This window comes from Plectropomus leopardus, chromosome 20, assembly GCF_026936395.1.
Source record: "Plectropomus leopardus strain MGB_pleo_1.0 chromosome 20, ASM2693639v1, whole genome shotgun sequence".
Taxonomy (NCBI): Eukaryota; Metazoa; Chordata; class Actinopteri; order Perciformes; family Serranidae; genus Plectropomus; species Plectropomus leopardus.
Window position 1 is genome coordinate 3,875,042 of NC_142195.1, and position 19,331 is coordinate 3,894,372.

Below are 19,331 nucleotides of genomic sequence, written 5' to 3' on the forward strand. Positions count from 1 at the left end.
GTGTGTGTGTGTGTGTGTGTGTGTGTGTGTGTGTGTGTAAGGCGGATTCCATTCAGCCATGCATAATTCAGATTTAGGGAAACAAAGGCCTGCTTATGTCATAACAGGGTAAGCTACACATTCCTGCAAGTTGAGCAGAAGAGACTGAAATCCAGCTTCCTGGTAAACAGGATGAGGCTCATCCAGCATCTTTAGCTTTCATGTGTCTTCAAAGAAAGGCCCTCTACCTCTCTTAGACTTTCAGAAATCTGATAAACTCACATTTCATAATTTATATCAAATTATATTTCATGTATCTTAGAAAATATGGCTTGATTTCCTTTTTACCTGTTTGTTTAACCCTGTGAAACCTGGATTAATGTCACACTATTGCGGTGCATTCAGACACCTTTTACAAGCCTGAGCTAATTGGTTTGATTTCTTTCAAAAAGATGAGGGAAAAATCAATAAGCAACTTGGCAGAAATGCCCTGCAAAGTGCAAAAAAGGTAGTTTTTTTTAAAAGTGGGAAAATGCCCAGAGAAATATATTTAAAATGGTCATCAATATATATTTTAAAATATAAGATAATAAGATTTTTTTTTTTTTTTTTTTTTTTGTTTTTCTTTTCTTTTCTAAATTTCAGTTAATTTTCTTGTACTTTTAGTATTTGTTTCGCTAATTTCTGGGTCATGTCTTCTTAAGCTACTTATTGCCTCTTTCTGTTTTTTCTTTTTTTGGTTTTTATGTTTTTCTTCAGATATTCTCTTTGTTGTGATCTGAGTCTTTTGCATTTTGAAAAACAGGGTCTCACTTTATTTATCCTTGTTCCACTCAGAGGCATCCACTCTCCTTCACAGTTTCTGATTACAATCAAGAAGAAGATAAGTTGTAAAAAAAAAAAGAAAAAGAAAAAGAAAAGAAAAGAAAAAAGAAAAGAGCCTCCTGCAGAGAGGAGCTGTTTCAGTCTTCTGCATTGTACTTGGTATGCCCTCTGCTGGTCAGCTGAGGAGCGTGCTGAGAAATTACACTCTTCCATATTGAATATTTAGGCTGTTTCTATTTATAGTGATGAAACTTCTGATTAGAAATTATTTAAGACTTAAATACAAGGTCAGAAATGGGTTTTTTTACCAATAAGTTGGGCGAAAAATCAAAACTCCCTGTCTCTGTAAAAACAAATAAGCACATCCATATATTAGTAGTGGATGAAAGCCATACTTCAGTAAAAGTACAGGTATCTAACCAGAATATGACTTTGTTAATGACACCTATTACTGTATTGCTCAAATGAAAGTCTTAAATATCTTTTATATATTGTGCTTAAGTATCAAAATTAATTTTATATTAATGTACTTAGTATTGAAAGTAAAGGCACAGGTAATGCTGCTAATTAAAAGGCAAGCGGTCAGAATTTTTAGAATTATGATAATTAAGATTATTTCTTCATAAGATGTGCACCACCCTAAATATTGAGCCCATAATACATTTTAGTGGGGCGGCATAGCTCAATATATCTTAACAAATGTTCATTTTGTGATAAAAGCATCAAATTAGGCAGATGTGTTGATGTATTGGGAACAAAATTAGATATTTGGCCATCTCAAACTTGTACCCTGATGGCTGCGGCAGCCATTTTTATACATGAAAATGTTTTCACATGAAAATTTTTTGATAGATAAAGATTTAATTAGATGCTTTTTCATGCACTCTGGCACCTTATTTTTACATTCACATTCACACGAACATCTTAATCGTTGGAGAGTTGAAATGTGAACCTCAAAAAGTGCTAAAAAAAGGGGTAAAAGCAGTGTTGGAATGTAACTAAATAATCTACTCAAGTACCTTACCTAAGAAAAATTTTAAGGTTCATGTACCTGAGTATATATTTATACTAGTTTGTGGGCTACCTCTATTCCTCCTCATTCCATAGGGAAATATTGTATTTTAATAGCTTTAGTTACTTTACAGATTCAGATTATTAACACAAAATATAAACCAACTAATAAAAGATGATGTATTATTATAAATTAATCCTCCTAGCCCAAACTTAATGAACATGACCTTTAGCAGCTGCTACATTAAAGTAATGATTACATTAATGCCTCAATAATGCAAACATACAGACTATATTAATCTGGGATGTCACATTCTGCATAATAAATAGTCTACCTTTACTTCTGGTGGGCTATATATGCTTTTACCTGAATTATATTTTGTATGAAGGACTTAGTATTTCTTCATTATTGCTACTTTTACTACAGTGAAAGATCTGAGTTGTGTGCGTGCATGCGTGCGTGCGTGTGTGCGTGCCTGTGTGTGTGCGCACTGTTCACCTGTCCATCATCTACAGCTGTAAAATTACAACACTGCCCTTTCCTTTAGTGACAATACCTGCTCCAAGTGCAAATTATTCAGGGCTAAAGATGCTTATGTTTGGCGTGCCCATGTGTATAATATACATTTGTGTGTGTGTGTGTGTGTGTGTGGGGGGGTGTAGCAGTTCTCACATAACTCTCATTCTGACATACCACTCAGCTGTGATTAGTATTTACAGTCTCATTTACAGTACAAATAAAGTGGAAAAGTGGCAGGAAGTGGACCGTGAGTTCAGACTGTTTTGTCAACTGACTGTTTTGTGATTTCAAGGTCAGCAGCAAGCTGCTCAGTGGTTCAGAACACTCTGATAATGCTCAGAAGTGGAAAGTTCCACATCTTTTGTTTCATGACAGCAGAGCAAACATGTAGAAACTAAGGCTTTGCTTTGTGTTGTATTTGCTCATTGATGCCAGGCACTTAAAGCTAATACAGTGTGTACATTTACATACTGTATTATTTACATACACATGTACATTCCCCTCTGGTTTTAGAGTAGCAATATGAACTAACCTTAGCATAAACAAAGTCAGTTAAACAACACATAGATACAATGCCATTAAACATTTGTTTTATGATAATATATAAAGTGACTTTGTCATCTGGAGGTTGAGGGGATGGAGGATGCAGTGTCGCCTCAGCCAGACGCCTGCCAAGCTGCAGACCACCGTTAAACACCAAACAAATAACTTTGTTGTTTTTTGTAACTCATTGCAGTGTTTGCTATCACTTGGGTGTTTTTTGCAATCTTGGCTCATTTCCCAGTGGCTTTAAACATTGGGTGTGTTTTAGGGATCCTTCAACTTAGACCCTGCTGCTTTTTAGACCCCAATATTAGGTGGGTCTTTTTGTTGTTGCTGTTGTTGTTGTTGTTGTTGTTGTTGTTGTTGTTGTTGTTGTTGTTGTTGTTGTTGTTGTTGTTGTGATTTTCTTTTTCCATCTTCCAAACATGGGTGTTTTTAGGGGACCTGTCACCATAGACCTAACTGGTTTTGGCCTCAAAAATTCAATGGTTTTTCGTGACCTTGGCTTTACAGCTTCCAAATACTGGGTGTTTTTAGGGGACCCATTGCTGTTTTTCTATCTGGGAAATTACCAAAAAATACAGTTGTTTTTCTATTGAGACATCTCTGCTATACAATACATGTGCAATATATAGTTTGCAGAAACATAGTGCCAACATTTTTTTCTGGCAGTTGGCGTCATTTTTATGTGTTCATACATCAAAGTATTGGAGTCATTGAAATTGTGACCTTTTGATGGCGTTTGTAAAAGTCAGAAAGTCACCAGATGTTATAATATTATTACTGACAATGTTGTTGTTGGCATGTTTTATGCCACTGGGCTGGCAATAGCCATGGCATGACACATTATGTTATCAGATTGTCTGTACATAAGGGAACTTCTTCAAATAGCACAATATCCACACTGAGTCAAGGATGAACTGTAGAGATTTTGGTGGTCATAGGTCAAGGTCATGGTAATCTCTCTCTTCTCATTTTATTGAATGTGATATCTCATGAACCTTTTGCAGGAATTGTTTCCAAATTTGGCACAAATGTTCACTTTGACTAAATTATGAGCTGATTAGAATTTGATGTTCAAATGTCAAGGTCACTGTGACCTTGCCTCCATGTCATTTTTTTGAATGCAGTACCTGAAGATTGCCTTGAGGGAGTTGACTCAAATTTGGCACAAACAATTTACTTGGACTCAAGAATGAAGTGCTTAGAATTTGGCAGTTGAGGGTCAAAGGTCACGGTGACCACATAAAACATGTTTTTGGCCATAACTCAAGAATTCATAGGCTCAAAGTTCACACAAATCTGTAACAGGATATAATAATGAAGTGATGATGTTGCAGAATAAAAGGTCAAAGGTCAACTGTGACATCATAATGTTCTGTAAAAACACTTTTCTGGCCATTACTCAGTATTATAACTCAGGAGCAGAAAGGGAGACATTTGATCAGATCCTAAACTGACACTAATCTTGGGTGTCTGCCTTAAAACTAAGCTGATTTTAGAGCTCTTCTGTGCTGACGGGGGAAGATGTGTTGGAAGCATCCATGTTTTTTACAGACATGGACGTAAACTGTAAGAGCAACTTACTGGTGCACAGAGGCATACAACCAGGTGCTGATATTTCTAGTTTTTTTATATATATATTTGTGAGAGTGATTCTGTGTGATTCTCACAATTTGTTTTCCTACCTGTGAATATTTAATCTGAACTATTTTGTCATTATCATGTTTTTTTGGCAAGTATTAAGGGTTAAACCCTTTTAGTATTCACACTACACAAATACTACTTGTATTTCATAATTTTCTTTTTGTGTGCAGGTTTGTCACAGTGTAGTGTAAAACGTGACAGTCCTTACATGCTGCTCATGTGCTGTGCATGACTGAGTCAGCCAGCATCCACATAGCTTTGACTCCTCTATTCAGGGAAATGTATAAACTGTGGTATAATGTGGACACGGGACGTGACACGTCTCAGTCACGCCCCATAATCAAACCTCATGCTTCTTGTCTGTGTGGTGAGAAGCTCTATTTTTTAAAGCATGTCTTCATGAAAATCTTAGACAGCAGCTTCTTAGAAGTGATGAGATCTTTATAGCAGCCCTCTGCCCTACATCATCACTCCCACCTCTATGAAAATGTGAAAATTCCTCAAAGAGCTTCTATTAATTGTAAACCTCAACAAGCTGCCCTGTGACTTCTCAGTGCGCTCAGTTACCCATCAGGCCACCTGTTGGAGCAGGAAGGACCACAGAAGTGATTCTAAAAACTATTTAGAGTCAAGTCTGTCTGTCTGACAGATTTTGTCACAGTGATAGCAACACAACCGTGTAAGACACAGTCACAAAACTTTACAAGTGTATTTAAGATCAAAATGAAGGCTGACGCCTTTGGACCACATTTGTTTAAAGTCGTGTATCGCTGTGTCACGACTGTGGAGTGATTCTATCGTAGAATGGTCCAAAGTTGCCAGTTATATTTGTTTAGTTATTTGAGTTTTGTCTTTTTCCTGGTTAGATCTAGTGAGGCTACACAGAGGAAGGTGGTTGTACAGTCTATGTCTCATTAGTCTGGTTTCCCCCTACAGATTTGCACAAAACTTAAGCGATGCTTTCGAAATGTTGATAAAACAGTCTGCATTTCCACTGAGTGATGTTCTGCGACTTCTCCTCTCACGATAACATTCCAAGAAGCATGGTGATGGATGTTCAAAACATTAGCAGCTTTATTTCTATTGCAGCCACCACACTAGCCGTCATTATTTCCAATCAAAGGCCACGTAGGCGTGTTATGGAGCCATAATGAAAAGACAAGCCCCTTATGTGTGGGAGCGGCCACGTATGGGGGATTTCTGGGAGGTGATCCACGATTTCACAGAGGAATTGTGGATTCAAAATTTCTGGATGATCCGCTCAACTTTTAAAGAGTTATGCGATGCAATACCAGCTCTTGTAGCGCCTGCTGCATCACACCCAAGGGAGTCAGTTGCTACTGCCATAGCATCATGTGACCTAGAAAAGCCCAAAAAGTGTTTTAATCGCAGTTTTGCGAAATATGGCTTTTTTGAATGGCCTGATATACTACCTAATGCAAGCTTAAAAACGTTTATGCAATAAATGCAAGTTTTTTTCTAAATGGATGTGTTTCCATTAGGCGAATTTCATATTTGCAATTTCAATTTGTGCAGTTTAAGGGTACATGGAAACCTGCCTATTGACCTTCTGCACAGGCTGCAGCATATCATCCGTAGAAAAAGTGATGTTTATAGCTATGTTGACATGTCAGTGCACTTTATTGTGTGGCCCAATTGTGTTGTTTATTGTAATAATTCAATCATATCAGCATACACAAATTTAGCCTTTACCTTTTCAAAATGTTATGCAGTATTCAAAGGTACATTTTTACTGAGCTACTTATACTTTTATCTAAGTAAACTACATTTTTAATAATGTAATTATTATTTATTATTTTAGTAATTTTACTTTCATTCAGGTAAATATATAAAGTAACAGTTGTTTCTTGATTTGAATGTTTTTGCAGCCTACTCTTTTCAGCTCTGATTAAAATGCTGATTGGCTACCTGTAGTTATGATATCATAACGCTAATAATAATTAATACACAGCCTATTGTAAAACTTTAAATATAAGGCTAGTACCAAATTTTTAGGTAACTTTTTTCACTTTTGACAGAGTTCAAAAGTGAAAAAAGTTCCATGTCTTAGATAAACAAAAAAACAGTTGCCTAGGTTGTAAAGCATTACATATATAATATAATTGTATTTTCCATCTTTGTTGAGCAATAGTTTTGTGTGACACAAATTAAAAAAACATGGGAAGAAAACAATGAGAAACAAAAGAAGAAATGACCCAGAAGTTAGCAAGATATTAGTACAACAAACCCTGAAAAACTGATTTTGTTTTATTTTATTTTATTTTAATTTAATTTAATCAAACAAGGCAACCAAGATTGGAAAAAAATGGTTAAAAAATCTGATAAATAATTTTAAATATGTTATTAGGATAATTATATACTTGAAGAAGAAGAAGAAGAAGAAGAAGAAGAAGAAGAAGAAGAAGAAGAAGAAGAATTTGAAATCTACTAATTTCTTGCAATTTGTGGAACATTTCTCTCAAATTGGTCATTGCCTTTTTCCACGTTTTTGACAGAAATCACACCACCTTGCTCAGGGTTCAGAGCTTTAGATCCTTGTGAAAGACTTATGAAAGCAGCGCAAGAAAAGTGATGTGGACTCAGGTCTCAAAGGGTTAAGCAAATAATAACTCGGGCTAATAATTGAAGTTTTACTGACTTTGTGAACAGGTGCATATTTTTTCTCCACATTTTGCTGATGAAGTACTGGGATAAAGGGCTTAACATGTAAATATACTTCGACAAAGTACTTGGAACAGCTGCAGATTGTTGCAGTGTGTCCCCCGCTGTCCTCGTGTCTTTATGCGGTGCTGTGAGGACACTAGGGCCGCACGGACACCGAGCCTGCCGGCGGAGCCTGAACCGACGAGGTTAGGAAGTTCACAGGCCCGCAGCTAACTAACTCACCGTCCGCCGCTCGGTAACGTACCTGAGGGACACCGCGGATCTCCGGAGCCGTTATCACGGTCATCAGATACGGTATCGCAGTCTATATGTAGCCTGAGTTCACTGGAAAGTCTTTCTATTGCTCACTATTTCATGCTGAAGGACAAAAGTGAGACATGAGTGGACTGTCATCAGAGGACGGTGCTTTATTTCCCAATGGACCCCGAAAGGTAGGAACTGGAGACCAAGTGCTGCTTCTTCATTCCACTGAGAAAACTGCAATATAGGCTTCTCATTTAACTTAATATCTTAATATTTTCTCAATAATGAATATTTCGGAGTCATTAGATTAAACAAAAAAAAGAAAGAAAGAAAAAACATACCCAAACGACTGAAACACTTTTTTGCCTTTTACTTTTACCAATGAACCAAAAATAAATATAAACAAACAAATAAATAAATGAAAATAAAATTAGCCACCAGAAGGTTTTTAAGGTACACAAACTGGGTAGGGGGCTGTGTAGTGATGGCATGAAAGAAAACATTCATTTTGAGTCCAACTCGAGATTAACTCTTTGAAACCTGGATCGACATCACTATTTTGTGCTGCATTACAACACCTTTCTGAAGTATTTAAACCCTCTGAAACCTGAGCAAATTCCATTTTTCATGGGAAAAAAAGATAATGAACAACTTTGTGAGAAATGTTCAAATGACAATTATTAGATTTTGATTTTTATAAAAAGGGCTCGGGCAAAATGTCAACAAAGCTAAGTATTATTATCATAATTCTATTACAATTCCATTGTAATTCTCCTTTTTTCCTTTTTCTTTCTTTCTTTCACATTTTCAACTTTTTACTTTTTTTGCTATTTTTGGGTCTTTTCTTGTTAAGGTACTCATTGCCTTTTTCCCATGTTTTTGAAAGAAATCAGGCCAGTTTGCTCAGTTTTTAAAGGGGTTCTGTACAGTTGTGCAAAATTACTTTTACATGTTAATATTTTTTAATTTTCTGCAATAAACTCCTAATAACTGATACACAATTTCCTTTACCGGTAATATCTTTAGACTAAAAAATATTTAAAGAAAAATAAATCTCTCGAAAATCAAACTAATAATGCAAAGAAGAATAAAATAATAAAGGGAAAGAGAAAAAAAAAATTAAAAACATATTAGAAGTTTATTTATATATGCAGGGCTGTGTGAGTAAGGATGTATTCAGCTGTTACTATTAGGGTTAATTATTATAGTTTGTTGTGTAATTATAGTTGTTTATTGTGTGTCTTGTTGCTTGCAGAAATGTGTATTTGTGGTTTGGCAGACTGTAACTAACATCTGGATGTTTGAGCCTAAAGTCTGTACAGCTGTGGTGGTGAACTTTGAAATGTATGAGGATATTTTAGGTTTTTTGGCCTGTACAATATGCAGTTTTGATGAGGTGTAAGTGATCTGCAGTTACTGGAGCAGTTGAAAGTGTGTGAAGCCAGCCACCAGGGGGCTGTGTGCAGTCTCAACAAGAGGGCACTCTCACACAGATCTCACATACTAACACACACAATAGTTTATGCTTAAAGGAAAGCATTTAGATCCTTTACTTAAGTAAATGTAGCAATATCATACAGTAATCTCCAGCATGAGTTAAATTCCTGCATTGACAATATTCCTAAAGTAAAAGTACAGAAGCATTATTAGCAAAAAAAGTACTAAAGTATTAAAGTCAAAGTACTCGCTGCGGGGAAAATTATACAGCATACTGGCATATTATGAGCCTTTTAATGTTGTAGCTGGTCAAGGTGGAGCTAGTTAAACCCTTTGAAACCAGAGCAAAATGGTGTGATTTCATTCAGAAGCCAATGAGCAACTTAGCAAGACAGGGCTCCAAAAGTAGCAAGAAAATAGTTTTTAAAAAAGTTTAAAGAAAATAACCTTAAAATCAGCACAAAAAGTAAAGAAACGACCAAGAAATGTACAAAAAAGAAAATTTATTTATTTTACATGTCATTTTTTAATTTAATAAAGTTTTAAATATGAAATTATTATTAATTTTCAGTAATAAATTATTTTCTTGTCATTGTTTACTAATTTCTCACATTTTTGGGGACATTTCTTGCCAAGTTGCCAAGGGTCAAATATTTTGTGAAAGGTGTCTCAACACCGCACAAGAAAACTGATGTCGATCCAGGTTTGAAAGCGTTAAAGTGTTTTACGCACTGTGTTAGGTATTAATCTATAACAATGACTCATTTTAAATAAGCACCCTCAAAGAAGTACAATATTTCCCTCTGAAATGTAGTGGAGTAGAGGTATTAAGTAGCCGAAAACGTAAGTACCTAAGTGCAAAAATGCAGGTTTCTTAGAAATGTATTGAAGTACAGTATTTGAGTAAATGTACTATTGGTGATTTTCCCTCCTTCACTTTGAGTCATAGAAAGTGTTCTGACAACTTTTCCAGCTCTTATGTCTAAAGAATGTGTCCTTAGGGATCCCAGGAAAGTCAATAAATCAGCTCAGCGTCTTTCTGTATATGTGGTCAAACTGCAGATGAAGTGATTGTGATAGTCTCCTCACTGTCACCACTGAAATCATACGCTTTGCTAAAATCCCAAGTCTGGATGCCAGCCAGGATCTCCTCGTGCATGCAATGTTCTCAGTTCAAATCGGAGCAGAACACATTGTATAATAATAAAAGTGCGTACACTGAAATAGCAGATACATAAAGTCCTGACAGATGAACTGCATCTATACTGAGAGGCAAACTTCTTAAGGTGATCCAGTGTTCCCTGTGATGTGGAGGAGATATTTAACAGCTCTAAAGTTAGACACTACATCAGTCAAGCAGTGCTTTATGATAAGGAGTACTTACTAAAGGGCTTATACGCTGTGATTGCATTTATTAATGATAAATACATCATTTATTAATGCAAACAAATTATACTTTGGGTTGATGATGTGAAACAAAAACAATTTATTTACAACCACAGACGTGTGTGATCTTATTAGAAAATGAAAAATCCATCATACCACTGTAAAAAAAATACTCTGTTAAAGTAAAACTAACTACATTTATAACAAAGTTTTAAATAGTTATTACCATAAAAGTAAAACAGTAATAGCATCAAAATATAGTTAAAGTACCAAAAGTAAAAGTACTTATGCATTTTATAATTATATTATATTATTGGGTAAAAATAGTGATGCATTATTGTGTTCATCACTTTAATGTTGCAGCTTGTGAAGGTGGAGCTCATTTTTATTAATTTATAAACTGCCGGTTAGCTTAATCTCTAATTGTACATCATTATTTAATTGTACATTTTTTTTAGTCCAATTAATAATCTAAATATGCAAAGTGAATAAGTGCTGAAAAAAGTACAATATTTGCCCGTAAAAGATGCAATGTGATACGATACGAAATGATTACAATGCAATACAATACAATACTATGTGATAATCTAAGAACCTTATTTATCCTGAGGGAAATGCTGTGAACCAGGAGTGCAGAAACAAAGCATGCAACATATAAAGACTAGCATAGCAAAGTAGTACAAGTAAAAGTACACAGTACATGTAAATACTCATGGAATGTACATGTAATGTAAGTAAAATTGTAATTAAGTGCTGCACTTGAGTAAATTTAGTTTAAGCTGTGGTTGATAGCTCTTATGAAATAAACATTTCATCATATTTACTGACACTGTGACTACATCCACACAGAATTACAAAACATAATCTGTGAGATGAATCATGTCCCTCCTTCTCCTCTTAGTGCATCTATTGGCATTTGCTAGCTGAAGTAAAACAACCAATCAGAGTGGAGAAATTCCCTAACACAGCTGTCAATCACTACTAGTGAACTGTGGTCAAATTGTTTACCTAGGCAGTGCTGATCAAATGTGAATTAAGATTTTTGTTACTGCATTGCCTTTTTCTAATCTTAATTTTTTTCAGAAACATATTTTAGAGTACCGTTTAGCTTTGAAATGAGAAAGTTGCTCTGGGTGATGGGCATTGCTTTGTTTTGGCTAGACTGTTTTCAACATAGTGGCCAGGTCACAAACTGTCCCATTTAAGAGCAACATTTGAGGTCATGTTTGTGTGTGATGTGATGAATGTAAGTCTGATATCCTCTATCCTATTAGCTTTGTTTTTGGTCTCCACCAACATCTGAGAAGAATATCTGTCTCTCCATCTGTCTCTGTAGCTGCATAATGCTCCACTATGTTCCCCAGTTCACTCTAGGCAGGTTTCAATTACAGATTTGTGCAAAACGTCAGTGATATTTTCAAAATGTGGATAAAACACACTTGCAAGCCGACTGCTTTTCTATTAAGTGATGTTATGCAACTTCTCTCGCAATGTTACGCAAATTCTCATCTGGTGATAACAGTCCAAGAAGCATAGCAATGGATGTTCAAAACATTAGCAGGTTTATTTCTATTGCAGCCACCGCACTAGCTGTCATTATTTCCAGTTCAAAACTAAGTAGGCATGTTATGTAAGTGATAATGGAGAGGCAAGTCCCTTATATGTGGGAGCGGCCATGTATGAGGGATTTCTGGGAGGACGTGTCCTTTAGGCATATTTTAAATTCGCAATTTCAATTCGCGCAATTTGAGGGTAAATGGAATCCCGCCTTGTGTCTGACTGCTGTTTGGTGCTGAGTAGATAGTGTTAAGTGGGTTTTATCACAGCTTTTAGCTAAAAATAGCTGCCGGCTGTGTCTGAGCATTGTGCTAATGAGAGCGCTAGGACCAAATCAGTCAAATTGTGGGCTGCAAAAAACAAAACAATGACCTAAAAGATGCTAAAATGCCCTGTAGCACTGTGGAGGACCTGCAGAGTGAAGTGATAATTCTCTGTGAATTCACATTTATGTCATGTGATCCACTGTTGGTACAAGAATATTGATTATAGCTGCTTTAAACGGTGAGGACAAAACTGAAACAATAGAGGAGCCATATGTTGGTCATTATTGATGGCTACCCCAGAGTGAAACCTGACCTGGTTAAAGAGCTTTTAATCAAACCTCTATTGGAGGTTTGATTAAAAGAGTAGCCAATCAGCAAGTTGATCCTCATTTATACACTTCAGTCACTGTTGCCTGAGTGACCCAGTATAATAATGATATGGCCTTCATTCAGAGCATTAAAAAATAACAGAAAGATCCTGATTTCTGTGCCACGCCAGCAGTGAAGCCCTCAACCTGACCAGCCTGGCAAAAAAAAAAAAAAATTGAAAGTCAGCATTATTGTCTTTAAGAGGCTGTGGTATGCTTTTTTATAAAACCTGGAGTAACGTCATTTTTCTTGTGCTGCTTTCAAAAACATTTCACAAGTATTTAAACCTTGAACCTGGAGCAAATTGGTACAATTTCTTTTTAAAACATGGGGAAAGGCAGATTGCAACTTGGTAATAAGTATATAACAAATTGCAAGAAATTAGAAAATTTAAAAATGTATTTGAAAAAAAGCTATGGAACAAAATGTCTAGGGGGAAGAAGCTAGGAAAAAACTAAATTTGTAATTATCACAAATGTGAAATTATGTTATGATATTATTCAAATTTTTAGCACTTTCTCCGTGTCATTTCCGTGTTTTTGTTTTAACTGTCTTTTTTGTGGTTTGCTTTTACTTATTTTCAGGTTATTTTATAATACTTTTTACTAATTTCTTGCTAATTTTTGGATCATTTCTTCTTTCATTGCTCATGGATAGATAGATAGATAGATAGATAGATAGATAGATAGATAGATAGATAGATAGATAGATAGAAGTGTATATACATAAGCCACAAACTGGTAACCAAAACATTGTTAACCCTTTGAAACCTGAGCAAATTGGTTTGATTTCTTTCATAAACATAAAGAGGGCCACAAGCAACTTAACAAGACATGGCAAAAATTGGCAAAAAAAATGGTAAAAAAAAAAAAAAAAGTCATATTTCTGTAATATAATTTAAAATTATTTGAATAAGAAACATAGGGTTTTGGAATAATTAATCTCTGCCCTAGTCTTCCTGATGTACTCTAGTTTTTGTTTTTTTTTTGTTTTTTATGATTTATTATATTTGCTGACATTTTATAGAACAGACAGGTTATCGATGAATTGAGATAATTAACTTAACAATAATTAACTTAACTCAGCTCAGTTGCCAGAAGAATACGTTGGCATTGCACACCATGAATTACATTTTCACACAAATATTACAACATTTCTAAGGTGATGAGGTATATTTTTTTCAACCAAGAGATCACTGCATTTCCAGCCAGGGTAGTGCTACAAAAAGCAGTTGCTTTTTTACAGACACATCGCTGCGTTTTCTGTCTGAATTGTGCAATGAAAAGTGATTGTTAGTGAGATATCGCTGCATTTCTTGATGGTAAAGTGCCCCAAAAAGCTTGTGTTTTCTGCTGGGATTGTGCCACAAAAAGCAGTTGTTCTCACCAAGACATGGCTGCATTTCCTGCCCTGGTTTTGCCTAAAAAAGTGACTGTTTTTCATAGACATCACTGGGTTTCCAGCCAGGGTAGTGCCACAAAAAGCAGTTACTTTTTTACAGAGTCACCACTGCGTTTTCTGCCGGGATGAAAAGAGATTTTTAGTGAGATATCTCTGCTTTTTCTTTTGACAGGAAAGTGACACAAAAAGCCTGTGTTTTCTGCTGGAATTGTGCCACAACAAGTGGTTGTTTTTCTTTAAGACATGACTGCACTTCCTACCAGGGTAGTGCAACAAAAACTTGTTGCTTTTTACAGAGACATTGCTGCGTTTTCATGAGTTATGACATGAAAAGTGATTTTTTTTTTTAATGAGATATCACTGCTAAAAGCCTGCATTTTCTCCTGGAATTGTGCCACAACAAGTGGTTGTTTTTTTATTGAGACATCACTGCATTTCCCACCAAAACAGGTTTAATGTATTCACTTTATAATAACATATAAATGTAAGTTATCTGTGGTTTGCAGAAATGTACAATGTCAGCATTTTTTCTTGTAATTGGGCTGCTGGACTGTATTGTGAAAGGTCAGACATCAAATGTCAGCCTGAGTCCTTCATAAACTGCTACACAGTCTTTGCAAAACAAATCATATTTGACCATCTTCATCAAGAAATCTAAATAAAATATAAGCAAAAAGAAGATGGGAGGTGTTTTTCCATTAAGCCTCCATTATTACTCTGAGAGCATTCTGTCTCATTCAGCTCAGCCAGGCTTTGGATGACCCCTGGAGTCAGGGTATGGCCTCTGGGGAGATAAGAGGGTCATGATGGAGAGAAAGAAGGGATATAATGTTAGTGTGATGTAAAGAGAGAGGAGGGAGAGAGAGAGCGCGCGCAGAGGGATGGACCATAGCCAATGATGTGCGAGCAGAATAACTAAAGTGGAGACAGAGAGGAGATTTCATATCTGCTCTCCGGAGGCCGAAAACGCGCTCCTGTCACAGAGGATGAGCGGAGACACAGAGCCGGATATGAAGCAAGACGAGGTGATGAGGAGCAGCCAGGTGGTTTAGTCCGTTTATTCATCAGATTCATTAGTCCGGGTCATTTCAGAGATGCGCTAGCGGGTGGTACAGTCCATCAGCGAGCTGGAGATCACAGCCTCCAACACCTCTATTATCCTGGATTATGATACCGAAAGCAAAGATTCTGCAGTAACGGAGGCTTGAGGAGGACCGACGGGACGCATGAATTAAACAATCAGCACCTCCTCACGGTTCATGTGCCCAAACGGAGGTGCGAGGAGGAGAGCGCGCAGCCGATGCCCGGAGACACCAGCAGGCTGTGTGCAGGCAGCTGTGGACGACTGACAGGAAGGTGGTACCCAAAGCGTCGGTGTTTCTGCTCCGGGATCCGAGTCCGGAGGCGCGTCGCCGCTGAGGCATGGGCTGCGCTCCCAGTATTCACGTCTCTCAGAGCGGCGTCATCTACTGCCGGGACTCCGACGAATCCAACTCGCCCCACCAGACCACCACCATCTCTCAGGGCACCGCGGCCACGCTGCACGGGCTCTTCATCAAGACCGACGCGGCCGAGACCATCCCCTCCGTCATCACCTACCAGAGCCGACACTCGCGCAACAACTCATGCCGGGATCGGAAGGAGAACAGCGGGGGACACATCCGCATCGAGGCCGAGACGCAGACCAGCCACACCAGCGTCAAGGTACGGTACAGATGTGCGTGCAGCCGCGGGCGCAGCAGAGGCACCGGGTCGTGAGTGGGAATCACACGTGAGGAGGCCTGTCGGTTTGTTTGTTTGTTATCGGAGGAGGCCCGAGCCTTCTGATCCGGTGTGTTAAATTACCGGAGTTCATTCAGTCTCATTCACCGGCTTTATCAGCCCTCTCTGCAGACAGCCATCAGCGAGGAGCCGTGATGATCATTTGATTCATGACATGTATTATGACAGTGATCTGATACTAGCACTGTTACTGTGCCACTCACATTGATTCAGCACAGGGCCGTTTGTAGGCTTTAAGAGATTGGGGGCTTAGCCCCACACCTCTGCCTCCAGCTAAATTTAAAAGATGAAAACTTGCTTTCCCGGCCCTTGGGTTTGAAAGGCATGTTGTCTGTAAAAGAAAAAAAAAAAGAATGTGGCTTTTTTTTTTTAATTTAGAATTTTTGGAGTTTTTTTTTTTTTTTTTTTTTTACATTTGGTGTTTTTTTTCTTTTAAAAATTGCAGCATTTTCCCTTTTTCTTTTTTTGATCTTCAAAATAAATGTCCTTTTTCTTTAGAACTTTTCCTGATTTTTTTCCTTTTTTTTTTGGTGAATTTTAAAAACCTTTGTCTATATATATATATATATATATACACATATATATATATATATATATATATATATATATATATATATATATATATATATATATATATATATATATTTTAAATTTTATATGTGTTTTGTTGATGGTCTGAGCCAATCACCCCCAAAATGTTAGTATTTTACGACTAGGGAATGAGACTCGGGGGAGGGGGCAAATGCACCTTTTCTTAATGTTGAGGGGGATGTGCCCCCAAATCTACACCTTCACAAGTGACAACCTGTTTCCATCCCAACTTGTCAAATACTGCTGGTGTCAATATAGAATGCTGCCAGAAGGAACCTGTCATGTCCACAAGATGCCACACCGGACGGCATCAGGTTCAAAATGTAAAACCATAATATAAGGATCATGACGGTCCCTATAGAGTGGACAGGAATGGCAGTGGATTGATCCCACAAACCCTGGACTTTCATGCAGGTTTGCGGTGTTTGCTTCCCAGCTGAATATGATGGTTTTTTTTCTACACCTTACCATGTGCCTCTTTTGCCTAATCTGAACCTTTCGTGGCAGCATGTGTGTTTGATGACGTCCTGGCGTTGGTTGCCATGTGCTTTTGTTGCCTAAACACAACCACATGCAGTGAAATCCCACCATGTGCCTGTGTTGACATCACGGTGGTGGCATCCTGGGACGTCAACAGCAGACGCAGAAGGATACCTAACTTTATATGTAGACTTAGAAGTCCACTGCAAAGCGGCAATATGTGACAACTTGGGATGAGAGCATGTTAGCTGGACTTATCAATCTCTCTTCCCACCTTCCTTATATGCACTTTGTCGCTCTTTGTACTGCAGTGGTTGCAGTTGGTATCACGAATAGCCGCCGCCTGGTGCACGTCATACTGGCACAAAGACGTCCTGCGTTGGTAGCTGACACTGATATCCACTGAGCAGCGGTATTTGATGAGTTCCATTTTTGCCGGCAGTGACAGAAATAGCCACCACACAGTGGGTATGATGAAGCCACAAACAGTGCCTCTGTGCGTTGGTAGGCTACTTTACGCCGAAATCACTGACAAAGCAGCAGTATTTGACAAGTTCCGAGTGAGACTGAAGACATATTTGACATATTGTCACAAGCACTTCACTCCAGCCTCTGCTTAAAAGTGCTCACAGTTGTAGTTGTGAACAAAATTATTAACCCCTTGAAACCTGAACAAATTGGCTTAATTTCTTCCAAAGACATGACAAAGCGGCAATGAGCAACTTAAGAAAAAAAAGACTAAAAAATTTTCAAAAAGTACAAGAAAATAACCTAAAAATCTGAAGAAAAAAACAGGAAAAAAATTAAGAAAAAACAAGAAAATGACCTGAAAAAAGTGCTTATAAAAATAAAAATATATATTAGATTTAATGATGATAATTATAAATATATGATTTTTTTGTAAATCTTTCCCTAAATTTAAAAAAAAAAAAATTCAAATTCACTACATTAAGTTGCTGCATGCCTTTTTTCAAGTTTATAAAAAAAAGGAAAGCAAACCAATTTGCTCAGATTTCAAATGTTTGAATACTTGTGAAGGTGTAGAAAAGTGATGTCGATCCAGGTTTTACAGGATTTATTAACAATTTCATCTGCTCACAACTACAGTATAGTGTGTCATGAATCACTTAAATGCTCATATGCAGGCTTATAAATGCTGAATAGGAATTGTTGTAGTAAAGTGGTAACATCAGCACTTGTACAAAGAAGAACATGTTGCTGAAGGTCAAATTGTCCCATCTTTATCAAGTCTCATCTTTATATTTCTCTGAACCGTCATCTCAGAGATGAGCTTGTTTAAGTAAAGCCCTGCAGCTGTGACAGATGCATCATGCAATGTGCATCCAATTAATTTGTTCTTAAGCATCAAAGCACAGAGAGTGTGCGTCAGACAGTCAGAAGTCAAAGGATCATCTGTGTTTTGATAATTGTTTTTTTTTTTTAATTCACTTTATCAGAGTGGGCACTTCATGGCACTGACGGCTCTGCTACAAATAATGCTAAAAATCTTAATCTTAATCTGCTAAAAATGTGCTGTGCGCAACAAAGTTATTAACTTAATAAAGTAAATCATGAAGCCATTAAGAGCAAAAATACGTTTGTTTAGCTAATCACTCATCATAGGAGGGGCTGCATGTAAATGGTTTAATTAAACTTAATTCATGAGCTATAAAGCAAAAGTTAAGTCTTTCAAACCTTAACCAGTTCTCCTAAAAGCATGAGAAGAAGTCAATGAACAATGAAAAAAGAAAAAAACAAGAAATTAGCAAGAAGTTAGTAAACAAAAAAAACAAAATAAAAACAGAAAATTACCTTGAAATTAGAAAAATACATAAATAATACGAAAAAAGAAAAAAGAGAATTAAAGACAAAAACAAGAAAGTGACCATGAAAAGGTACTTAAAAACTCATAATTATTTTCTAATTTAAGTATGATCATGTAATGATATAATTTAATTTGTGCTTTTTTCACGTTGTTTCCTTGACATTTTTTTGCTTTGCTTTTTTAAAAGAATTTTCTAAATCAACTCATTTCTTGCAATTTGTGAAATATTTCTTACCGAATTGCTCATTGCCTTTTATTTTTTAAATTTGTTCAGGGTTCAAAGGTTTAAATACTTGTAAAAGACATCTAAAAAAAGAACACACTCGCTTTTTTATGCACAACCATCACTGCATGGCCCAGCTCAGGTCTTTTTTATACAACTAGCTTTTCCCAAAACTTTCACCCGCTTCTCAAGGTCTTCCTCAGTGGATGATTAAAGGGATGATAAATTAGCTATCTGAATGATAAAGAAAAGTTTTGAAGCGCTAGTGGGTGGACCCTGAGAATTTTTTTTTTTGTCATGTCAAGAGAAAGTCAAAAATGAACTTTCACACACAAAAATCCAGAACACATGGGGGGTGGGGGGTGCTCTCAATTTAATAAACCAAATTAATTCAAGTTACATAAAAGTAAATTCAGTTCAATTCAAATAGAGTCAAATTTAAGGCTTCATAAACTATAAACTTTCGCAAGTTAAAAAAAACAACAAATAATATCTTTTTACAGTGTGTCTTGCTGGGCGGTTTTCATTTGGAGTTTTTGGAGTGAGAACTTCAGCGTAACT

The 19,331-nt window shown here is 36.7% G+C and overlaps 1 protein-coding gene across 2 annotated transcripts in view; it reads left to right on the top strand.

Annotated features, from left to right (window-relative positions):
* The first annotated feature begins 7,243 nt into the window (after positions 1 to 7,243).
* The window catches only part of pde8b (phosphodiesterase 8B), a 103,828-nt gene continuing 91,740 nt past the window's right edge, over positions 7,244 to 19,331 (top strand). Inside the window, exon 1 of one of the 2 annotated variants that reach the window (XM_088070799.1) lies at positions 7,244 to 7,641. In XM_088070799.1, coding sequence (XP_087926925.1) covers positions 7,588 to 7,641 — 54 coding nt within the window. In that variant the 5' untranslated portion in view covers positions 7,244 to 7,587. Of the gene's footprint in view, positions 7,642 to 14,858; positions 15,574 to 19,331 lie in introns of those variants that run through there. The other variant, XM_042508962.2, reaches the window with a different exon arrangement.